The sequence below is a fragment of the Rhincodon typus genome, chromosome 4 (genome assembly GCF_021869965.1).
Source record: "Rhincodon typus isolate 14 chromosome 4, sRhiTyp1.1, whole genome shotgun sequence".
NCBI classification, from domain to species: domain Eukaryota; kingdom Metazoa; phylum Chordata; class Chondrichthyes; order Orectolobiformes; family Rhincodontidae; genus Rhincodon; species Rhincodon typus.
The window spans coordinates 92,887,564-92,908,753 of NC_063335.1; the positions used below are offsets into that span (position 1 = coordinate 92,887,564).

Sequence of the window (21,190 nt, forward strand, 5' to 3'; positions counted from 1 at the left end):
CCTCACGTACCACCCCACCAACCTCCGGATCCAACGCATCATCCTCCGACACTTCTGCCATCTGCAATCTGACCCCACCACCAAAGACATTTTACCCTCCCCACCCTTATTGGCTTTCAGGAGGCACCACTCTCTCCGTGACTCCCTTGTCCGCTCCACACTCCCCTTCAGCACCACCACACCCGGCACTTTTCCCTGCAACTGCAGGAAGTGCTACACCTGTCCTTGCACCTCCGCCCTCACCCCCATCCCAGGCCCCAAGAAGACTTACCACATCAAGCAGATGTTCACCTGCACATCTGCCAATGTGGTATACTGCATCCGCTGTTCCCGTTGTGGCCTCCTCTACATCGGGGAAACAAAGCGGAGGCTTGGGGACCGCTTTGCAGAACACCTACACTCGGTTCGCACTAAACAACTGCATCTCCCAGTCGCGAACCATTTCAACTCCCCCTCCCATTCCTCAGATGACATGTCCATCCTGGGCCTCCTGCAGTGCCACAAGGATGCCACCTGAAGGTTGCAGGAACAGCAACTCATATTCCGCTTGGGCACCCTGCAGCCCAATGGTATCAATGTGGACTTCACAAGCTTCAAAATCTCCCCTCCCCCTACCGCATCCCAAAACCAGCCCAGCTTGTCCCCGCCTCCCTAACCTGTCCTTCCTCCCACCTATCCCCTCCTCCCACCTCAAGCCCCACCCCCATCTCCTACCTACTAACCTCATCCCGCCTTCCTGACCTGTCCGTCCTCCCTGGACTGACCTATCCCCTCCCTAACTCCGCACCTACACTCACCTTTACTGGCTCCATTCCTGCCTCTTTGACCTGTCTGTCTGCTCTCCACCTATCTTCTCCTGTATCCATCTTCTATCCACCTCCCCCTCTCTCCCTATTTATTTCAGAACCCCCTTCCCCTCCCCCATTTCTGAAGAAGAGACTAGGCCCGAAATGTCAGCCTTCCTGCGACTCTGATGCTGCTTGGCCTGCTGTGTTCATCCAGCTCTACACCTTGTTATCTCGGCTCATGGGGTGAAGGAGTTTGGGGTGCATAAGAGATCAGATGTGGAGGAACACAGAGTTCTTAAAGGGTTTTAGTGCTGCAGGCAGTTACAGAGACAGGTGGGTAGAAGGCATCAGCAAGAGAAACCCTATCATAGGCTAACAGGCTCATGAAATGAAGGGGAGTGAAAGCAAGAAATATTCTGGTCGGTTTTCTGGAGAGTTGTCAGGTACAGTTGAGGATCATGCAAAATCGCTGGTTTGGACATTCACACCAGAATAGGTACGATGGAGAAACTGGAAAAATAGAATGGAGTGCTTACAGGAAGTAGGATGTGAGGAAGTATAGTTGAAGTAACTGTGGATAGCAGTGAACCCGTCATGAATATTAGTTGATAGACAATTCCTTGAAGTGGAAACAGATACATTGAGGAAGAGAAGGGAAGTGTCAGAAGTGGACTGTGGGCAGCTAAGGGAAAGTTAGAAATTGGAAGCAAAGTAGATGAAATCAGAGCAGAGTGTACCAGACAAAGAGGTGATGGAGCTGCCCAATATGGGATTGGAATAAGGAATGTGCCACATATCCTACAAAAAAGTGGGCATAACCAGGACTCGCGAGACCCAAAGCAACACATTTTCAAAGAAGTGAGTGATGTTAAAGAAGGAGTTTTTCAATGTGAGAACATATTGAACCAGGCAAAGGAGAATGATGATAGGTGGAAACTTGTTGGCCTCCCATCAAGAAACTTGATTCCACATCTTTCATAATGGCTATCTCTGCTCCTATCTCATCTCCTCTGCTGTTGAAACCCTAATGAATGCTTTGTTACTTCCATACTTAACTGTTGCATTGTTACTCTCAGTTCCTTGCTTAAATTTAAGCATGAGCTTTTAAAACATCACTCCAGCTTCTACCCTGTACTCCAGCTCTACAATCCTCTGAGTGTTGTACTAGTTGTTATTGCTATGTTGTCAACATGGAAAATAGGAGCAGGGGTAGGCCATTTGGCCTTTCCACCTGCTCTGCCGTTCAACATGTTTATTGCTGATCATCCAACTCAGTAGCCTGGTCCTGCTTCTTCCCCATTTCCTTTGATCCCTTTTGCTCAAATGCAATATCCAACTCCTGTTTGAAGTTTTCACCGTTTTAAGCCTCATCTGCTTTCTGTGGTAGTGAACTCCGACGGCTGATCACTCTTGGGGTGAAGAAATTTCTCCCCATCAGTCCTCAGTGGTTTACCTCATATCCTCAGACTGTGACCTTGGTTCTGGACTTCCCAATCATCAGGAACAACCTTCCTGCAACTTGTCTAGTCCTTTTAGAATTTTATAAGTTTCTGTGAGATTGCCCCCTCATTCTTCTGAACTCCAGCAAATATAATTCTACTCAAATGAACTGTCCTCAGGTCTTGCCATCCCGGGAATCAGTCTGGTCAACCTTTACTGCACTCCCTCTATACCAAGAACATCCCCTCTCAGATAGGGTGACCAAAACTGCATACAACGTTCAATGTATGATCTCACCAATGACCTGATAATAACAGCAAGACATCCCTGCTCCTGTATTTCATTTGTCTTGCTATGAAGGCCAGCATACAGTTTGCCTTCTTTATCGTGTGCTGCACCTGCATGTTTACCTTCAATGACTGGTACACAAGGACACTCTGGTCTTGTTGCACATTCCCCACTCTGAATTTACATTAATTCAGATAATGATACGCCTTTCTGTTTTTGCTCCCAAATTGGATAACCTCACATTCATCTAAATTATACTGCAGCTTCCGTGCATTTGCTCACTCACTCATCTTGTCCAAATCACACTGAAATATCTCTGTATCCTCCTCACAGCTCATCCTCCCATGCATCTTTGTCATCTGCAAACTTTGGGATATTACATTTAACTCTTTCATCTAAATCATTAATATATATTGTGAATAGCTGGAGTCCTCCCTAGTACTGATCCCTTTGGTACTCAAATAGTCATTGCCTGTCATTCAAAAAATGACCCATATAGGGCTACTTTTTATATACTTTTTCGATCCATTTCAATACACTATCCCAGTCCCATGTGTTTTGATTTTACACACTAATCTCTTGTGGGACTTTGTCAAGGGCCTCCTGAAAATTTTAAAAGACTTCCAAGTAAATTACATCCACTGGCTTCCCCTCATCAATTCTACAAGTTACACTCACTCTCTAAGAATTCCAGTTGATTGGTCAAGCATGATTTCCCTCTTATAAATCCACGCAGACTCTTTCTCTTCCTGCTGTTGTTTTCCAAATGTTCAGCTGTTAAATCCAATGTCCCCCAATACATTTACAACCTTGATAAAGGCATTTTGTTTGTACTGTTTCGTTCTGATAGTCATTTTTCTATCTTTGTAGAATGAGGTAAGGATCAAGTTTGAGCATGAAGGAGAAAAAAGGCAAGTTATATTTCCAGTTTATTTAACAAAATGTCTTTTGTTTCATTTTCTATGTCTTTGACCAGATCCAAGTAGGCATGTATTTATTGGTTTGGCATTTTAAATGGAAACTTGTAGATGTAAATTAAATAGCTAACTTATGCAAGAAATGAATTTGAGAAGAATGTTTCCACTACTGCCAATGCATACATTGCTCGGTGTGATACTCATTGAGTCTTGTAGGTGCACAAAGTTGAATTGGTTGACCTCAACTGGAATCACAGTGGGAGATCTGTTATTCACCTCTGTATCCCTATTCTGGGCCAAAGTTAGTGTGTGGGGGAAGCTAATGGAGGTAGGGAGAAGATGTACATGCAAATTAACCAGACTTATCACCAAAAGTAGCTCCATACTGGTAAGGATATACTTGGGCTGGTTATTAACGAAGACAGGATTGGAAATGATGGTGATTTCCTCACCTACTTCCCCTCCTTTAGGCACTGTAGCAATCTGCACAAATTCTGCAATTATGTTCTGACTGTGGAATGTATATAGTCTGGTGAGAATGATTGGAATTCAGAATTGGAAAATTCCTACACAAGACAAGATCTTCACAAAGTCTGCAAACACTCAGTGTATTAGTTCACATTAGGATGACCACTTGACCAAGACCGAAAGTGTGGGCTACAATTTGAGATACCAGTAAAAGATGGAAGAGAACATTGATGGATGTAAAAGCAATGTTACATTTTCTTAAGGTGCTGTGAGGTCCTTGCTTCATCATTAAGGGATTAGATGGATTTGCAAATACCTAAGTAATCTGAGGATTTATTTTTTAAAGGATCATGCAGTTTTCTAGACCAGTGAAATTGAAAGACATGCTACACAAGGTCAGCGATGCCTTTGGACAGCAAATGGAGCTACACTTTATTAATAACGAGGTATATTTTTCTACATCATTAATTTGTTAGTTATTAGCGTTTTTTGCAAAATATGTACAGTGTAGGGGTAGTCACTGTGCAACCATTGGATGGTCAGGAATATCCGAACCAACATTAGAAACAGCCAGTTTGTAAATATTTACTTCATTGTTTGGCCCTCGAAGTCTCGACTCACTGGCTGATTGAGAGTCCTGTTTGCTGTCTTGTATTTCCCATGTGGCTGTGCAATTTCCCTGTACGCTAGTTCTGGTGTTATAGGAATGGCAGGGAAAAAAAGAACAGGCTGGCAGAATTAAGGGAGAAAAAGAAATGCAAAATAAGGGCGTGAGAAGCCTGAATAACGGAGAAATAAAAGTGGAGGAGTGAAAAATGTGGAGGACAAGGGCAGACAGCTCAGGTAGGGTGTGCCACCATTGGTGCTGTGTGATTGTGTGACTTCAGGATTTTGATTGGAGGAGCAGATCTGTTTAAGGGTCTTTCAGATTTGCCATGATGATGAAGGTGTGAAAGGCCGAGTTTTGTGATGGCCCCAGAGTGAGAGTTTGAAAACTAATGATTAGATAATTTGGTGTTGAGAATAACATTTGATGTCAGTTGGCATTTGTATCCCTTGGATTTCTATTCCTGTGTCAGGAGAGGACTTGCAGCTCTGCAACCAGGAGAAAGTGCTCTGGATTTTTGTTCTGGTGAGTCTATGTACTCTAGGTGTTATGATAGGTGACCTCTGAGAAACTGCTGAGGCTGCTGGATATGGAGACAGGCTAGGGAGAAGGCTTACCTTGATGCATTGGCACTTTGTCAAAGCAATTGAAAAAGGGAAAAGGAAAGTCCACATTCCTGTTGATAATCCATTCAGTACATTTAAATTCCTTCAGATAGTTATAAAATCACTTATAAAAACATGTATAAAAATTTATAGTCCCACTTTCAAAACTTGGGGCTGTCAATCAAACTGTAAACTGATAGGCTTTATGATAATGAAGGTTTGTAATCAGTACTAATCCCATAATGATAACCCTCAAGCCTATATCAAAAGACAGAGTGAAATAGCAAGCACTGATACTTTTAACACTGCAGACAGTGTTTTCCAAATAATTAAAGGGCAAATGTTTTAAGTGTCTGTATAGCTTAACTGCTCTTGCGAATAATTCCTTTTGACAGCTTTGTTGACAGCTCTTTTGACTGTTCCCATAGGCTTGGTAGTTCCAATAAGTTTATGCAAATTTTACACATATTCATTTCTAATTTTAACAATCCAAATGAGCTTCCTTTCTCAAAGGGTATTCCATCTCCCCCAAAGGTACTTATAGTAGTATCTTACCTTTCCAAAAGGGTAACTCTCCAAAGAACTCAGGGTTTGTTTTTAGGCAGTGTTAGACCTCTTCCTATAAGGTCTAAAGTATACAAGTTGTCTTTTGAACATCTTATGAGTGAAAATCAGATTATCTTGAAGGAACTGCACTTAAACATGTTTAGTTGCCTCCGTGAACCGTTGATATGGAAATTAGAATCCACCCCTATTACTCCACCCAGCCCCTTCACAAAATGGTAAGTTTTGCCTTCAGTAGTAGAACATTCAGGTTCAGGCCTCCGCTGCCATTGTCATTAACAACTGAGAGGCTCGCCATTGTCATTAACAACTGAGAGGCTCACCATCATTACAAAAATTCAAGCCTGATGATCTGTTAGTGCCAACTTTCATTTTGAATGTTACCAGAGTTCGTAATTAAATGAAGTTCTTTTTAAAGAAGGAAGGACTTTGCAACAAAATGATAGGAGATAACTGAGAAGGTGGTTGAAGAACTTGGTTTTGAACAGTGTTTGATGGTGAACTGAGCATTAATACGATGGAGGAGCTCAAGTAGGACATTGCAGAATGCAAGTATGCGATAATTGAGAACTGTGCTTCAGATGGTGAAACAAAGAGCAGGCTGAGTGAATGAGTGAAGATGTTATCAATGGTAAGGATTGGGGAAATTAAGTGAATAGTTTGCATTTTTCAAAAATTCATTAATGGAATATGGGCATTGCTGACCATGTTAGTATTTATTGGCCATCCCTAATTGCCCAGAGGGCAGTTAAGAGTCAACCCCATTGCTGTGGATTTGAAGTCACATATAGGCCAGGCCTGGTTAAAAATGGTAGATTTCCTTCCCAATAGGATGTTAGTGAACCAGCTTTGTTTTTCCCAACAATGTTTTCATGATCGTCATTAGGTTTCAGGTTTTTTTTTTTTATTGAATTTCGATTCCACCATCTGCCATGGCAAATTCAAACCCAGGATCCTGGAACATCATTCCAGGCTTCAGGATATTAGGTTAATGATAATACCTCTTGGCCATCACCTCACCAGATTAAAAATGAAGATTTTAAGGCGATACACTGGGGAGGAGTAAGCCAGTTGTAGGAATAATGAGATGGTTGAGGGAAAAAAAGGGACTTTGTACACAGGAGGATCCCTTTTTAGGTTTGTTTACTTCTGTGTCAGTCCTGATGAGTACATGACAAAAAGCTTGGTCTTTTTTGTTAGGAATGCTCAGGATTCAGGCAATGAAATGTTTGCTGAGTTTGGGTTTGTTTAAAATGATTTAGAAGGAAGAATGCTGGAAAAGTCAAGCCTGAATAATTTCTAGTTATGTACTAATCTCCTACTAATCTATGAACTTTGTGTTTATAAATTACCATTCAGCTTCGCACTCCACTACGATGCCAAAATGAATTGGACAAAGCAGTTGAGCACTTGGACCTCAATTCTAGTAAGAAAAGCCTGAGGATTTTGGTTATGCCTCGAAAGAACAGCCATGTGAGTTAACTTGTCTAATAAACACCTTTTAACTATATTTTTCTTGAGGCAAAGCTATTAGATATGTGTGGCTGATCAAACCTAATACTATTGTTCATGTGAATCAAGCAGGTGAACTGAAATCATTGGGATATACACACTGCAAGCCTAAAAAAAATCCATTTATTCCTGCTTTTTGCTTCCTGTTAGCCAACCAATTTTCTATCCGAGTCAATATGTTATCCGTATCCAATGAACTTCTATTTCCCACAATAACCTTTGATGTAGCATCTTATCAAATGCCTTCAGAAACCTTAAAATAATACATTCACAGGTTCCCCTTTATCTACAGCACAAGTTACTTTTTTTAAACTCTATTGTTGGAGATCGGTGTCACTGGCTGGTCAGCATTTATTGCCCTTCTTTAGCTGCCCTTCAGAAGCTATCTTCTTGAACTGCTATAGTCCATGTGCTGTAGGTAGGCCCCAATGCCATTAGGGAGGGATTCCAGGATTTTGACCGAGTAACAGTGAAGGAACGCTGATATACTTGCAACTCAGCATGGTTAGTGGCTTGGATGGAAATTTGCAGAATGTGATGTTCCCATGCATCGGCTGCCCTTTTCTTTCTAGATAGCAGCATTCTTGGGTTTGGAAGTTGCTGTCTTAGGATCGTGGGCAAATTTCTGCAGTACACACTGCTGCTACTGAGTGTTAGTGTTGGAGGGAATGGATGCTTGTAGATGTTGTGCCAATCAAGCGGGCTGCTTTGTCCTGGATGGTGTCAAGCTTCTCAATTGTTGTTGGAGCTGCACCCATCCAGGCAAATCGGGAGTATTCCATCACACTTCTGACTTGTTCCTTGTTGATGATGGAGAGGCCGAACTCCAATAAATTAGTTAAATACTGTCTCCAACATTTTCACGTTCTATAGTCTGGCATCCAGAACTGGGCACAATAATGCAGTTGAGGTCTAACAAGCACCTTGTAAAAGATCAGCACCATTTCCTTACTCTTGTACTCTAGACCCATTTTATTAAAGTCTAAGATATTGCATATTTTATAATCTAGCCTCTCCACGTGTCCTCCCCACTTCAATGATATACATATACATCTAGTTCCCTCCGCGCCTTCAACTGTTAAAAATTGTACCCTTATGTTATATTGTCTGTCCATGTTCTTGTAAACAAAGTGCACCTCCTCACATTCTCTGCTTTGAACTTCATCTGCCACCTACCTGCCCACTCCACCAACTTCTAGACTTCTTCACTAATGTATTCTTCTGGATAATCCATCTTCGTTTCACTATCAGGCAAAGTATTTCTACTTGGTTACTATTCCCAACTGTATCCTTCAGGTTCAATAATCTTATTTAGGTTACGACTAGTCACACAAGTATGCTTTTGCTAAAAAAGCTAGCAAAAAGACAAGTCCACATTGGTCCACATTGTTGCAAACTCTGTTTCCCTGAGCACAAATACACAACTGTCTATTGCTGCTGAAATCTGCAAATGTGGAGTTATAGAACAGAAATGAAAGATGGCATCAAGTCTGTGCACTCAAAAACCAGAACAGAATAGCTCAAAGTAGGCAGAGGCTCTGTCATCATCTGAAGGACAAAGTAGATCAGAAGTAGACCCTTCATTAGATTGCAAGGGACTTCACCCAGAATGCTAATTAACTGTCTTTCAGATGTTGATTGGCTTACTCAGCATTTTCTGTTTGCTCCAATTTCTGTCATCGGCACTTTGTTTCAGCAGCGAAGTTGATAAACCAGAGACAATGTAGTATTTATTTTTATTTCTGTGCAATTCTAACAGATGAACTGTAAAACCACGGAGAAGTTGCCTGAAATTAGAATGGCAAAATCTATGGGAGACTTGTTGGGATCATTGTATAAGGGGAATGAGCGTCATCGGAAGCTCTCAACAGGTGAGGCAGTTGGTACAATATTCTTGTGTAAATACTCTCAGAAGCAAAACAGAAAAAGCTGGAGAAACTCTGCAGGTCTGGCATCTTCTGTGGAGAGAGATACATAGTCCAATGTGGACTTGAAATACTAACTGTTAGTCTCTTCATAAATGCTGCTAAACCCTCCAAGTTTCTACAGCACTTTCAATATTTGTTTCAGATCTCCAGCATCATCAGTTTTTTGATATGGCATGTAATCTGTTCTAGATTAGCTGATCTCAGTCAGAGGAACAGTGGTAGAAGCTGATACAAGACATCATAGTAGTCTTAGATCAAGCGCTAGAAAATCAAGTGAGATTCTCAGTTGTAATGGTTCCTGCATAGACAAGATTGGCATGAGCTTGACTTGCCCCTCACTTCCAAATTTGAATTAGTCTACTTCCAGATCAATAACAGCCATGTATAGGAGTGGATTCAACCTGCATGGAACCTCACTGCAACAAGGAATCAAAGCTTTCAAGGGCTTGATTTCTATTGACCTGCCTTTGCCCAATTTTTCACTTTAACTTGAGTGCACGTACTCAACTTTCTCCTAGGCATATTTACAAAATCCACCCTGAAACTATCATCCATCATATTGAAATGAGGAAAGATCTTGAGAGAGGGGTGTCGTGTAGATGGAAGTTGTTGCCATTATAGTGGTTTCTCAGTTATGGTTTTTCCTCCCTTTTCCTTACGCAGTTGAAATGACAGAAACTTGCATTTCAAAAATAAGAGATTCAAATCCATGTTCAGTGTTGCACAGCACTGTACACTGAGTTGGGCATAGCTGCATTTTTCAGTCCATTTTTCATGAATGTAATTGTATTTTTCATTCTCATCCAAAATGTTGATGCCTGCTTCCTAACTACTAGTATTTTTCATGTATCCCAGAAATCCTGACCTTGCCAATGCATTTTTAACACCTTCACCCTGAATGCCATTATTTTAACTCACTTTATGGCTTTACTGCACACGATTTCTTAATCTTGTCAAACTCTGAACCCGTGGTTTTGGTATTTTGCGCATTTTTCTGCCTCAGTGTACCTCTCCCATTGGTTGTCAAGACTGTACTCTGAAACTCACTTCCACATCACACCTCTTGCCACTTTCAAAAATCTGCTTGAAATTAACCTACTCAACCAGACGTCCTGTGACATCCTCTAATCTTGCAGCGATGTGGTGCCCACTCCCAATTTGTAAAGTACTTTAGACATTTATGACCTTAAAGGGACTCGAAGAATGCAGACTTTTGCAGTTTTTGCTGTTATTGAAAACCTCTGGAATTTGACTGTGCTCTGGTACCCTAGCCAAATGTCCAGTCTTCATATTGAAACCAAAATATTCATGTTGGTAGAATACAATACACACATTCGACCCGGCCCTCAAGTGATGTTCACTGCCATCCATATGCTTCAGCAAGATTTCTCTGATATCAAGCGGAAGAAAAATTACTATGTATATTTTTCTTTTTGTTCATTCATGGAATGAGGGCATTGTTGACTAGACATGCATTTATTGCCCATCCCTAAATGCCCAGAGGGCAGTTCAGAGTTGACCACATTGCTATGGGTCTGGTGTCACCTGTAGGTGAGACCAGGTAAGGATGGCAGTTTTCTTCCCTAAGGGACATTAGTGAACCAGATAGGTTTTCCCCAACAATTGACAATGGATTCATGGTCATCATTAGACTCTTAATCCTAGAATTTTAATGAATTCAAATTCCACCATCTGCCACGGCAGGATTTGAATCCGGGGTGCCCAGAACTTTACCTGAGTCTCTGGATTAACACTCCAGTGATAATACCACCAGGCCATCGCTGCCCCTTTGTAGCCTAGAATCTGAAGTAGATTGTAGTACTTTGTGCCCCTTGGTTTTCCTCCCCTCAACTCTTGGGCTGGCTAATATCAGCTAACCTAGCAAAGGGTAAACAGTGAGACTGTGCTGTTGATTTCCCCAAGTTCACTGTGGCTCAGAATTTGCAGGAGTAGGATCATAGCGACTGTGGAACTTGAGAACTGACTGTGTTGAAGTTAATAGGAGTTCATTAGGGGCACTTTGTGGAAACTGGCTTTTGGTGGTACATGGGTGCTTTGAGAATACTGACCTCCCTGTCCCCTCATTCCCACCCCTCCAGCTGAGAAAGACCGCAGAAATGCTGCCTATGGTAGATAGGGGCACAATTTTTAAAAAAAAAAGTATTCTCATCTATCTTTGGAGGGGGTGCAGAGCTGCCTCAGCTTGACCCTCCATCTATCTCTCCTGATGGGGCCCACTTGCATTTTCCTGAAAGCTGGTGCACTTCAAGTCACTTGGTCTTCAAACTTGGTGAACCTCACTAAAGCTGAGGAAGCAGGAATGCCCATTATGACAAGTCTTGAGCTTTAGCTCTAACATTTTTGTAACAGTGGCCTTGTGTGGGAGGGAGCCTGAGGCATCAAGTAAGACTGTTAAAGATTTTGTGTAGGTGATCTCATGTAAAGTTTCAAGTGATTCCTCTAGAATCACTTGCCAGAACAAGTACAGTTGGGACCCCGTATATTTACTGACAAAGTCACTGCTAGAGATGTGAAATTTATTGTTGTTGTTTGGAGATTAAATTGTGCTAGATCTGATTTGAAATGAACAGATTTAACCTCCAAATGAGTCTGAAGCCAAAGACTCATTTGTGCTATCAGAAGACTAACTCAAGTTCATTATTGTTAATCATGTGCTTCCTGCAACATTAACAGCTGAGGCTAACTTCCTCCACCAGTTCCCACAGAGATCTGTGTACTCCTGTCAGTCTGATAGCAAGCTTGACATTGAAATGCCGTTGACTTTTATGACTGCTGGGTGCATGGTTTACTCTTAGCAAAAGATCACTTTAATAGTTCAATTTTTGGACCAAAAAACCACTTCAAATAAACATTTCTGAATATTATATGCTGTTTCTGAGCAGTAGAATAGTCTGCTTTGAAAGAAAAGAATGACTTGAACATGTTTAAAACCTTTTCACAGCATTAGGCTATTTCAAAGCCTCAGAATGCTTTTGAAGTGTAGTCACTGTTGCAGTGTAGGAAATACTGTATCCAATTTATATAGAACATAGAACATTACAGCACAGTATGGGTCCTTCGGCCCACGATGTTGTGCTGAACTTTTACCCGAAACCTAAGGTCTAACTAACCTCCATCGCTACCTTATACTATCATCCATATGTCTATCTAATAGCAGCTTAAATGCCCCTAACGAGGCCGACTCCACTACCCTCTCCGGCAATGCATTCCACGCCCCTACCACTCTGAGTAAAGAACCTACTTCTGACGTCTCCCCGATATCTACCTCCTTTCACTTTAAAACTATGTCCCCTCGTAAAAGCTACCTCCACCCTAGGAAAAAGTCTCTGGCTGTCTACTGTATCTATACCTCTGATCATTTTGTACACCTCTATCAAGTCACCTCTCATCCTTCGTCGTTCTAAAGAGAAAAGCCGTAGCTCTCTCAACCTTTCCTCGTAAGACCTTCCTTCCATTCCAGGCAACATCCTGGTAAATCTCCTGTGCACCTTTTCTAACACTTCCACATCTTTCCTGTCATGAGGTGACCAGAACTGGACACAATACTCCAGATGTGGCCGAACCAGGCTTTTGTATAGCTGGAGCAACGTTCCAAAACCAGCAATATGATAAATGCCCAAGGTATTCTGTTTTTAAGGTGGTTGTCAAATGATAAATATTATAACCAGGATACTAGGGTAATTCCCTTGCTATACTTCAAAATAATGACAGCAGATCTTTTAGTTGCACCTGAGAGGACAAATGTTACATCTGTTTAATGTTTCATCAGATGGAATCTCCAATAGAGTACACCTCCCTGTACTTCCTAGATATCTGGGTGGGGAGGACTGAAGTAAGTCATGTGCTTCTAGATTTCTCTTAATTGTTTAACAATCAGGCTGGAATCAAGCAGAAAAGCTTGTTACTGATAAGTGAAGATTAATTCTTATGATTCTCAAGACTTCAACAGCATTTTAATAGCAGCACTTCAGAAGAAAGTGGTACATTCAGAGAGGAGAAAAAACGTTTCTATATGTGGATTATTTTGCTTAAAATTTATATTTAAAATACAAGTCTATTAAAATTACTGATTAATTCCGGGCACTTAGAAAAGTAATACTGAACAGTTAAAGCAGATTCCCAGCAAAAAAGGGGTAGCATAGGTTTAATATGGGTTTTCGAATAGGTCTTAAAGGAAAGCGAGGGCAAGTAGAAATGGCCAATAAATGCCAGCAATATCCTCACCGTGAAATAAAAGTTTAAATAAATTGAGGGTAAAAAAATGATTCTTATGTCAGGGATACTATAGACAGCATCCATGATCTTAATCTCAGCCTGTACCCCCCTCCACAGAGAAATCAATTTCACTTCAGTGCATGAGCAGACTGGCCTGCTGTCCTCACCACACTTAATTTGCTCATTTAGATCATGCCTTACTTGTACCTCAGTGCCATTCAGCCATCTACATTCCAAACTCTGATATCCGTGAGTGGTGAAAATCTATTGATCTTGCTGTTGAAAGTTAAATTGTCCCAACATCCATAGTCTTTTAGGGGTAGAGTGACAATATCCTTTCTGTTTAAAGCTTTGTGATTTCATTGCTGATTTGGCCAGCCCTGATTTAAGATTTTGCAACTTTGTTTTGGCTTCCATGCTAAAAGAAAGTAGATTTTCTTATCGATCCTATTGCATCTTTTTATTAGTTTAAACACTTCAAATAGTTCATCCTTTTTTTTTTTAATACTTAATGGACTATAAGCCATGCCTTTCCACATAATTTAGTCCTTTAAGTCCTGCTTGAAGTAAGGTAAAGTCACCATAGTCCCAGGAGACTATAGAGCAGTTCTTTCATTAGAGAGACGATTGGTAACAGTTTAACTTGGGCTGTTCTAGTGAATGTGCACATCAGACCAACTTAAGATCTCTAACATAAGCCATGTAAGGAATGTCTGTGTCGCGAAGGCGATCTTGAAATTAAACTTTTTTTATGTTTGTTGCAAAGATTTTTCTTAAAATCAAGTGAGCTCCTTTATATTCTAACTTGTTCTGCTTGCCACAGGTTCCCTGCATACAGGACGTAGCTCGCCTCCACCTGGCAGTGTTCCTGATGGGCAACAGCAGTTTGTACGGCAAGGATCCTATGCCAGCATCCACAGTGAGGGAGAATTCATCCCAGAGGCTTTGGAACAAAGTGTAAGGGTCATTCTATCTCCTGAATCAGTTGATGCTACACAAAGATGCTGGAGATACTTGATCATGCTTGGTGAAAGTACACTTCTTGGTGCAATAGGGGAAAACCTCTATGCCCTATATCTTCTTGTCTTAAAGCAGTAAACGCTGGAGGTACACAGTACAACAGCAAGCATTTTTAAGAAAAAAACATGAGTTAATGCTTTGGGTAAGGCTCTCAGGAAGGGATTTTGATGAAAATCATTTTGGAAAATTTCAGCATTGGCTGATGGTATAACACAGGCAATATCAGAACAATTACCTGATATTAACTCACCTCTGATTTTAATACATCTCTCATGATATTAGTTTCCATTAAACACAATTGGAAAAATTGTTTAATAAATTGTTGATTTGACATTACATACTACAGTAAAACAACTTTATTCCTGCTCCATGGAGATGAATTGTCCTGCAGTTTCACGGTATTTTGAAGTGCTGATGCAGTACCTCATCTTATTTTCAGCAGACTGTTTCAGGTTTGGAAAGGATATACTTAACATTAATATTCACCCGTTAAAATGTAAGGTGATGCATAGTTTGTGGTGTAATGCAGGAAATATCAGATGAAATGTGAGCAGTTTATCAAAATTATTTCTAATCTAATCTGAATACAGTTTCTGTTACACTTGTTCACTCAAAGTCGTGCCAAGCTTTAATAAATTAGGTTTCTAGTTGCATGCATTTGCTGCTGGAAATTTAGGCAATTACCCCATTGTTTCTTTTCATTTAGTGAGATGAATGGAAAATCATGGCAAGGGGGTTACTGAAATCCAGAGTTGCACCCCCTGTGAAGTGGCAGGCTTGGCTTGCAAAGAGCACTTAATTAGTCAGGGAGGTGCACAGCCAGATACCACCACATTCCCAGGTCTACCAGAATTATATTCTTGGCTAGAAGGCCCATGGTGTCTATCCTGAGGCCCTTGAGTTACCAGTTAAGGCCACTTATGCCCCTCCACCCATCATGTCTCTCCATCCACGTCAGCAAAACAAAGGAGCTGGTTATTGACTTCAGGAAGCAGAGCAGAGGGCACACCACTGTCTGCATCAGTGGTACTGAGGAGGAGTGCCCAAGTTAGTATGTGGTGGTGGTGTTATTTTTTCAGATTACTTAGGGGGTCTGATGCAGTGGCTTCATACATTTTTATGTGCGTGATGTCTGGAGCTATGGATTGTGCTGATAAAGGCTCCATCACACATGATTCATTCATCTCTCCCATTCTTATTGTCTGCCGTTGGCATGTGTTCGAAAGATTTGCAGATGGATAGTCTACCTGTTTGGCTGCGTTATGACCTTTCCTTGACCGTCAGGTCCTGGGGTAGAATTTAAATTCAGAACTCTTGACTCCGAAGCAGGGATACTATCCAAAGCACCACAAGACTTCTGTAGCTTGTGTGTAGCTTGCGCCTCTGAGGAGACATGACGCGAGAAGTAGTGACTTACTCACAAGTGAAGACCATTTGTTTGCTGGGTTTTGTTGCTATAGCTCCACTGTTTGCAGAGTCACCTTGGGGAAACTATAACTCATGCAAGGTAAGAATGTTCCTATTGCATTGGCACTAGTCTTAATGTATTGGAAAGGAATGTATAGATTTGCACAGCTGCATCCTTTTGTTTCACTGGACTTTTTCCAAAGTTGAAAGGTACAAACATTTTCTGTTGAATTTGATTCTACATGTATTCCCGTATGTGGTTATAGTATGAAATCATTTTTTTTTTGGGATCTGTAGTTCTGACTGAAATTTTACGAAGTTGACTTTTTTTCAAAGCTTGCTGTTCTTCTTAACTACAGGTTTTGGATCCGTTCAGCAGTGCTGAGGCATCGCTGTCTGGAAGTTGTCAGTCGCTGGACAGATCGATAGACAGGTAGATACTTGCAGTTATGAAAAATGACTGAACAGTGTTGATATATGATGAAGGTAGTCCTTCATTAAGAGAAGAGATATGAGCTTTGCTTTCTATTCTCTTGTGTAGCTTGGTTCACATCAACTGCATGAACCCAATCAAATTTGTAATTTCAGTTGATGCAAGTGTACAGCACTGAGGGAGTAATGTACTATTGTAAATGTCGTCCTTTGAATAGAACATTAAGTTGAGGTTATGTCTACCTGTTCAATTTTGAATTAAATCCTGTAAAAGATTGATATTCAAGTGGATTGAAAGCAGTGTTCATCTAAACTTACTGAGGGTGGAAACATTGGACTGTATTTTCTGAGGAGGGGCTAACTCAAGAAGAAGGTTGTCACTCTGCTGCTTCATTTTGACACATTGAAGGGCTGTGTGTTTCTGAAAGGAGATTCTGATCAGGGCTCCTTTCAAAATGCAGAGCTGCACTTCCATTCTGATAGCTCCCTCGTCGTGTAGAACTGTCAGGGGAAGGCGAACCATGCCCTCTTTTTTTATATCAAAGCAGTCAGTTGCTGTGTTCTGAAATTTAAAAATCCGGCATCACAGAACCCCGACTTTGGGGGTCTGCTGTGAGTTGGTAAGTACATAAGGTAGGAGTGAGGTTAGTACTGGGAGGGTAGCGTGCCAGGTGAGAAGGGTTCCAGGTAGGCAGGGTACCATGTGGGTAGCGTTAGGGTGCTGGGTGTAGGGTGCCAGGCAAGGTGGGAAGGAGACCAGGTAAATGAAAAAGAGTTTAGGGTACTTTGGGCTGAGTGTCATTCTGGGGGCAGGGATGGTGTCAGGTCTGTGGTGGGGTAGACCAAGTCCAGCAGTGGGGCAGCATGGCAGAGGGAGTCAGGTCTGGTGACCGGGTGGGTATTGTCAGGCCCATCATTGTGGGGGTCTATAGGTGTGAGGCTGGAAAAGCACCGTAGGTCAGACAGGAAAGTCAACGTTTCAGGCCAAAACTCCCCTTCAGGATTGGGGAGGGAGAAGAGAACCCAGACATAAATAGAGAGAGGGGCGTGGGGCTTGGGGAAGGGTAGGAGAGATGGTGATAGGTGGATGCAGGTAGGGGATAATTGTGATTGGTCTGTGGGAAGGGTGGAGTGGTTAGGTGAGTAGGAAGATGGACAGGTTAGGTCAGGTCATGAGGGGGAGGGATGGACATGGGATAAGGCTGGGGGGGTGGAGGGATTTTGAGCTTGTAAGTCAATGTTGAGGCCATTGGGCTGTAAGCTTCCAAGGCAAAATATCAGGTGTTGTTCCTCCAGTTTATGTTTGGCCTCGCTGACAGTGGAGGAGACCAAGAATGGACATGTTACTAGGAGAGAGGGAGGGGGGAATTAAAATGGATGGCAACAGGAAGGTCAGGTTGGTTGATGTGTGCAAAGCGCAGATTCTCCATGAACCGGTCCCCGAGTCCACGTTTGGTCTCCCCGATACAGAGGTGACCACATCGGGAGCAACAGATGCAATAGTTTAGGTTGGATGAAGTGCAGGGGAATCTCTGCCGGATTTGGAAGGATTGTTTGGGGCCTTGGACGGAGGTGAGAGGGGAGGTGTAGGGCAAGTGTAGCACCTCCTGTGGTTGCAGGGAAAGGTGCTGGGTGTGGTGGAGGGTGTGGTGGGGAGTGTGGAGCTGACAAGGGAGTCACGGAATGAACAGTCCCTGTAGAAAGTGGACAGGGGTGGGGAGGGAAATATCTTTTTGGTGGTGGGGTCTGATTGTAGGTGGTGGAGATGTCAGAGGATGATGCTTTGGATTCAGAAGTTGGTGGGTTGACGTTATTGCTCCTCAGATGCTGTCTGAACTGCTGTGCTTTTCCAGCCTCACACCTACAGACTCTGGCTTCCAGCATCTGCAGTCCTTATTGTCTTCAGCAGTGTGGGAACAGCTCGTTTGGTTCCAGCAGCTAAGGAAGTGGCATGATCTCTAGAGCACAGAACAGGAAGTTTGGGTCCAGAGTGAGGATAAAGGTGTTGTTTCCAAACCCAGGGAGGATGCCCTAGGTTACAAGATGACTTTGGGTCCCAGGCATATAGGGGTGGGTGTTGGGTTCAGTCACAGGTGAGTGTCAGTTCTCGGGAATGGGGGTTATGTCGGGTCTGGAATGGTTGAGCTGTGGGACTCCACAGGGTCCCTATGTGCACTTACCATACATGCTTCAGAAACCATAATATGGCTAATTGGAAAATTCAGGCTATTACTCTTTGTTACACATTAGCTACTTATATTTGTTGGTGAACTGGATATTCTAAAGACTGTTCATCTAAGTCAAGTTGGGTTGGGGTGGAAAGTCTGCTCTGGGCATAGTTGTCAGGGAGTCAGTTTGAAGCTATCCAGGAACTATACTAGGTTTTTAATCCTTTAACTTTTTCTGGATAACTGTTGGTTTAACTGAGGTGGAACCTTCTGATTCTCCAGTTTTAATGGACTCTTTCAGTGGTTTCTATCTCGAGCAGAATTACCCAGGAAATTGAATTTTCTGCTGCACCTGAATAAAAAACATTAGACTTTCAGGCTCTTTACCATCCTCAAGCTTTTGTTCTTTGGAAAATAGGATTGTCAATCCCTTGAATGTGTTCCATCATTTGATTAGATCATGGCTGTTCTGTACGTTAACTCCATTAACCTTGGTTTCCTAACTTTTAATGTCCTTGACTGTAAGCTTTACTTTGCTCTTTAATATAGCTTGAACAAGTTTTTTTAGTGAAGGATTTCCATATTTCTACTACTCTTTGCGTGAGGAAATGCTTTCAAATATCACCCAAAGTGGCCTGCCTCTAATTTTATGGAAATGGCCCCTTATTTAGGATTCTTCCTTCAAAAGAAAGAGATTTTTTGTCTATCCTATTAAGTTTTTTTTTGAATCATCTTAACTATTTATGTAAGATCACCACTCAATCTGCTATCTTCAAGCAAAGTCCAGCAGATGTTCTTCTGACTTGATGCGTAACTCCAGGACAGCTGTGATGAAACAGCATTGCACGCACTTTCAATGACAATGTGTCATTTCTGTGTATTGGTGACTGTAACTTAATGGAGTTATTCAGGGTCTAACCAAAGCTCTGTACAGCTGTAGCATAACTTCCACATCATCTTGAGATGTTTCAACACTTTTATTTTGTTTGTTTGTTTGTTTGTCGGCATTGGTACCAAAACCACCAATTCCTGGCCATCTATGATTGCCCTGGAGATGTTAGTGCTGAGATACCTTCTTGAATGTTGGAGTCCTTGGTGTGTAGGAGAATTCCAGGATTTTAACCCAGCAATGTTGAAGAAACAACAATGTAGTGCCAAGTCCATTGTGCTTCAAGGTTAGATTCTTTCTTGTTGGAAATGCTCATCGCCTGGCACTGGTGAGGCACTAGTGTTACAAAGCTTAGAACGTTGTCCAGGTCTTGCTTGCAAATGATGCACAATGATCAGTGAACATCCCAACTTACAATCATAGAGTCACACAGCACAGAAACAGACACTTTGGTCTAACTTATCTGTGCCGATCAGGTTTCCTAAACTGAACTGGTCCTATTTACCTGAATTTAGCTCATATCCCTCTAAACCTTTCCTATCCATGTACATGTTCAGTCTACCTTTATGCATTTTAAGACCTCCTCTTCTGTAATGCTATCTGTTTTCAAGACTTCTAATCTTATGATGAAAGGAACATTATTGATGAACCAGTTGGGCCAAGGACACTACCCAGAGGAATCCCTGCAGAGAGATGCTGGAGCTGAGATGACTGACCTCCAATAATTACATTTTTCTTTATGCTAGGTATGACCCTAGCCAGTGGAGAGTTTCCCCGACTCCAGTTCTGCTAGACCTCTTTGATGCTACATTCAGTCAAATGGTGCCTTGGTGCCTTAATGCTTTAATGTCATTCTCACCTCACCTCTTTTTACCAGATCCTTCTTGGGTGCGTTCAGGTAATCTTTTAACAATACCAAAGGACACTTTGTCTCCCGCAGCAGTATCGCACCTCCCCTAAAGATGTTTCAGTACTACAACCAAAAGGGTGCTGTACCTATCAGAGTTGCTTTGCAAAGTTTATATTTGCTCTTAACAATTCTAATGCGGAACCTCACCCCAGGCAATTCCCCGCAGATGTCAAAGATTGTAGGTGCTATGTGTGGGTTGGGAAGTCCGGATTCAGGCCTCCAAATATTTAGTCCTAAGTATTACCTATTCCTCCTCTTACCTTTGAAGTGTTTTTGGATGAAAACAAAGACATTCTTAGGGTTGAGGACCAAATTTTAGATATTTTTATTCAACCTGTTCAGATATGTTATGACCCACGATTGGAACAGATGGGATTTGAGCCCAGGTCTTCTGGCTCAGTGGTACTGTACTGAAGGGCATCTAGGACCAATTTATAAGCTTACTCCACCCACCAGGAGGCATCGATTCGAGACTTGCTTTGATTCCATTGGTAGTGGCAGTTATCGCCATAAGGCCTTCCTCACAAAGGAGGCAAATCCACTGCAATTGGAGGTGGACTGGAGTATTGCAACTAAGTCCAAACTTTTGGTGAGAAATCGCCGATGGGAATAAACAGTGAGAAGCCCTGGATAGGCTTTTTTACTACATCTCTCTCTCTCTCTCTCTCTCTCTCTCTCTCTCTCTCTCTCTCTCTTAAACTCCTTGCTTCCTAATTGTATGCTGCAAGAGTCTGAAATTATTAACTGGTTAGCTGATTATTGTGTATAATGACATTAAAAATGGGCTTTTGAGCAAATCCTTTGCAGTACATTTCAAATCCACTTGTATGTAACTTCAGCGATAACAAGGTGTAGAGCTGGATGAACACAGCAGGCCAAGCAGCATCAGAGGGGCAGGAAAGCTGATGTTTCGGGTCTGGACCCTTCTTCAGAAAAAGGGTTTTTTGAAGAAGGGTCCAGATGAGAAACATCAGCTTTCCTGCTCCTCTGATGCTGCTTGGCCTGCTGTGT

General features: G+C 42.0%; 1 protein-coding gene across 1 annotated transcript in view; it reads left to right on the top strand.

Moving 5' to 3' along the window:
• The first annotated feature begins 1,653 nt into the window (after nt 1-1,653).
• Nucleotides 1,654-21,190, top strand: part of map3k22 (mitogen-activated protein kinase kinase kinase 22) — a 53,085-nt gene continuing 33,548 nt past the window's right edge. The window contains exons 1-7 of the mRNA XM_048596172.1: nt 1,654-1,677; nt 3,387-3,427; nt 4,248-4,347; nt 7,037-7,150; nt 8,949-9,060; nt 14,177-14,310; nt 16,140-16,213. Coding sequence (XP_048452129.1) covers nt 1,654-1,677; nt 3,387-3,427; nt 4,248-4,347; nt 7,037-7,150; nt 8,949-9,060; nt 14,177-14,310; nt 16,140-16,213 — 599 coding nt within the window. The remainder of the gene's footprint in view (nt 1,678-3,386; nt 3,428-4,247; nt 4,348-7,036; nt 7,151-8,948; nt 9,061-14,176; nt 14,311-16,139; nt 16,214-21,190) is intronic.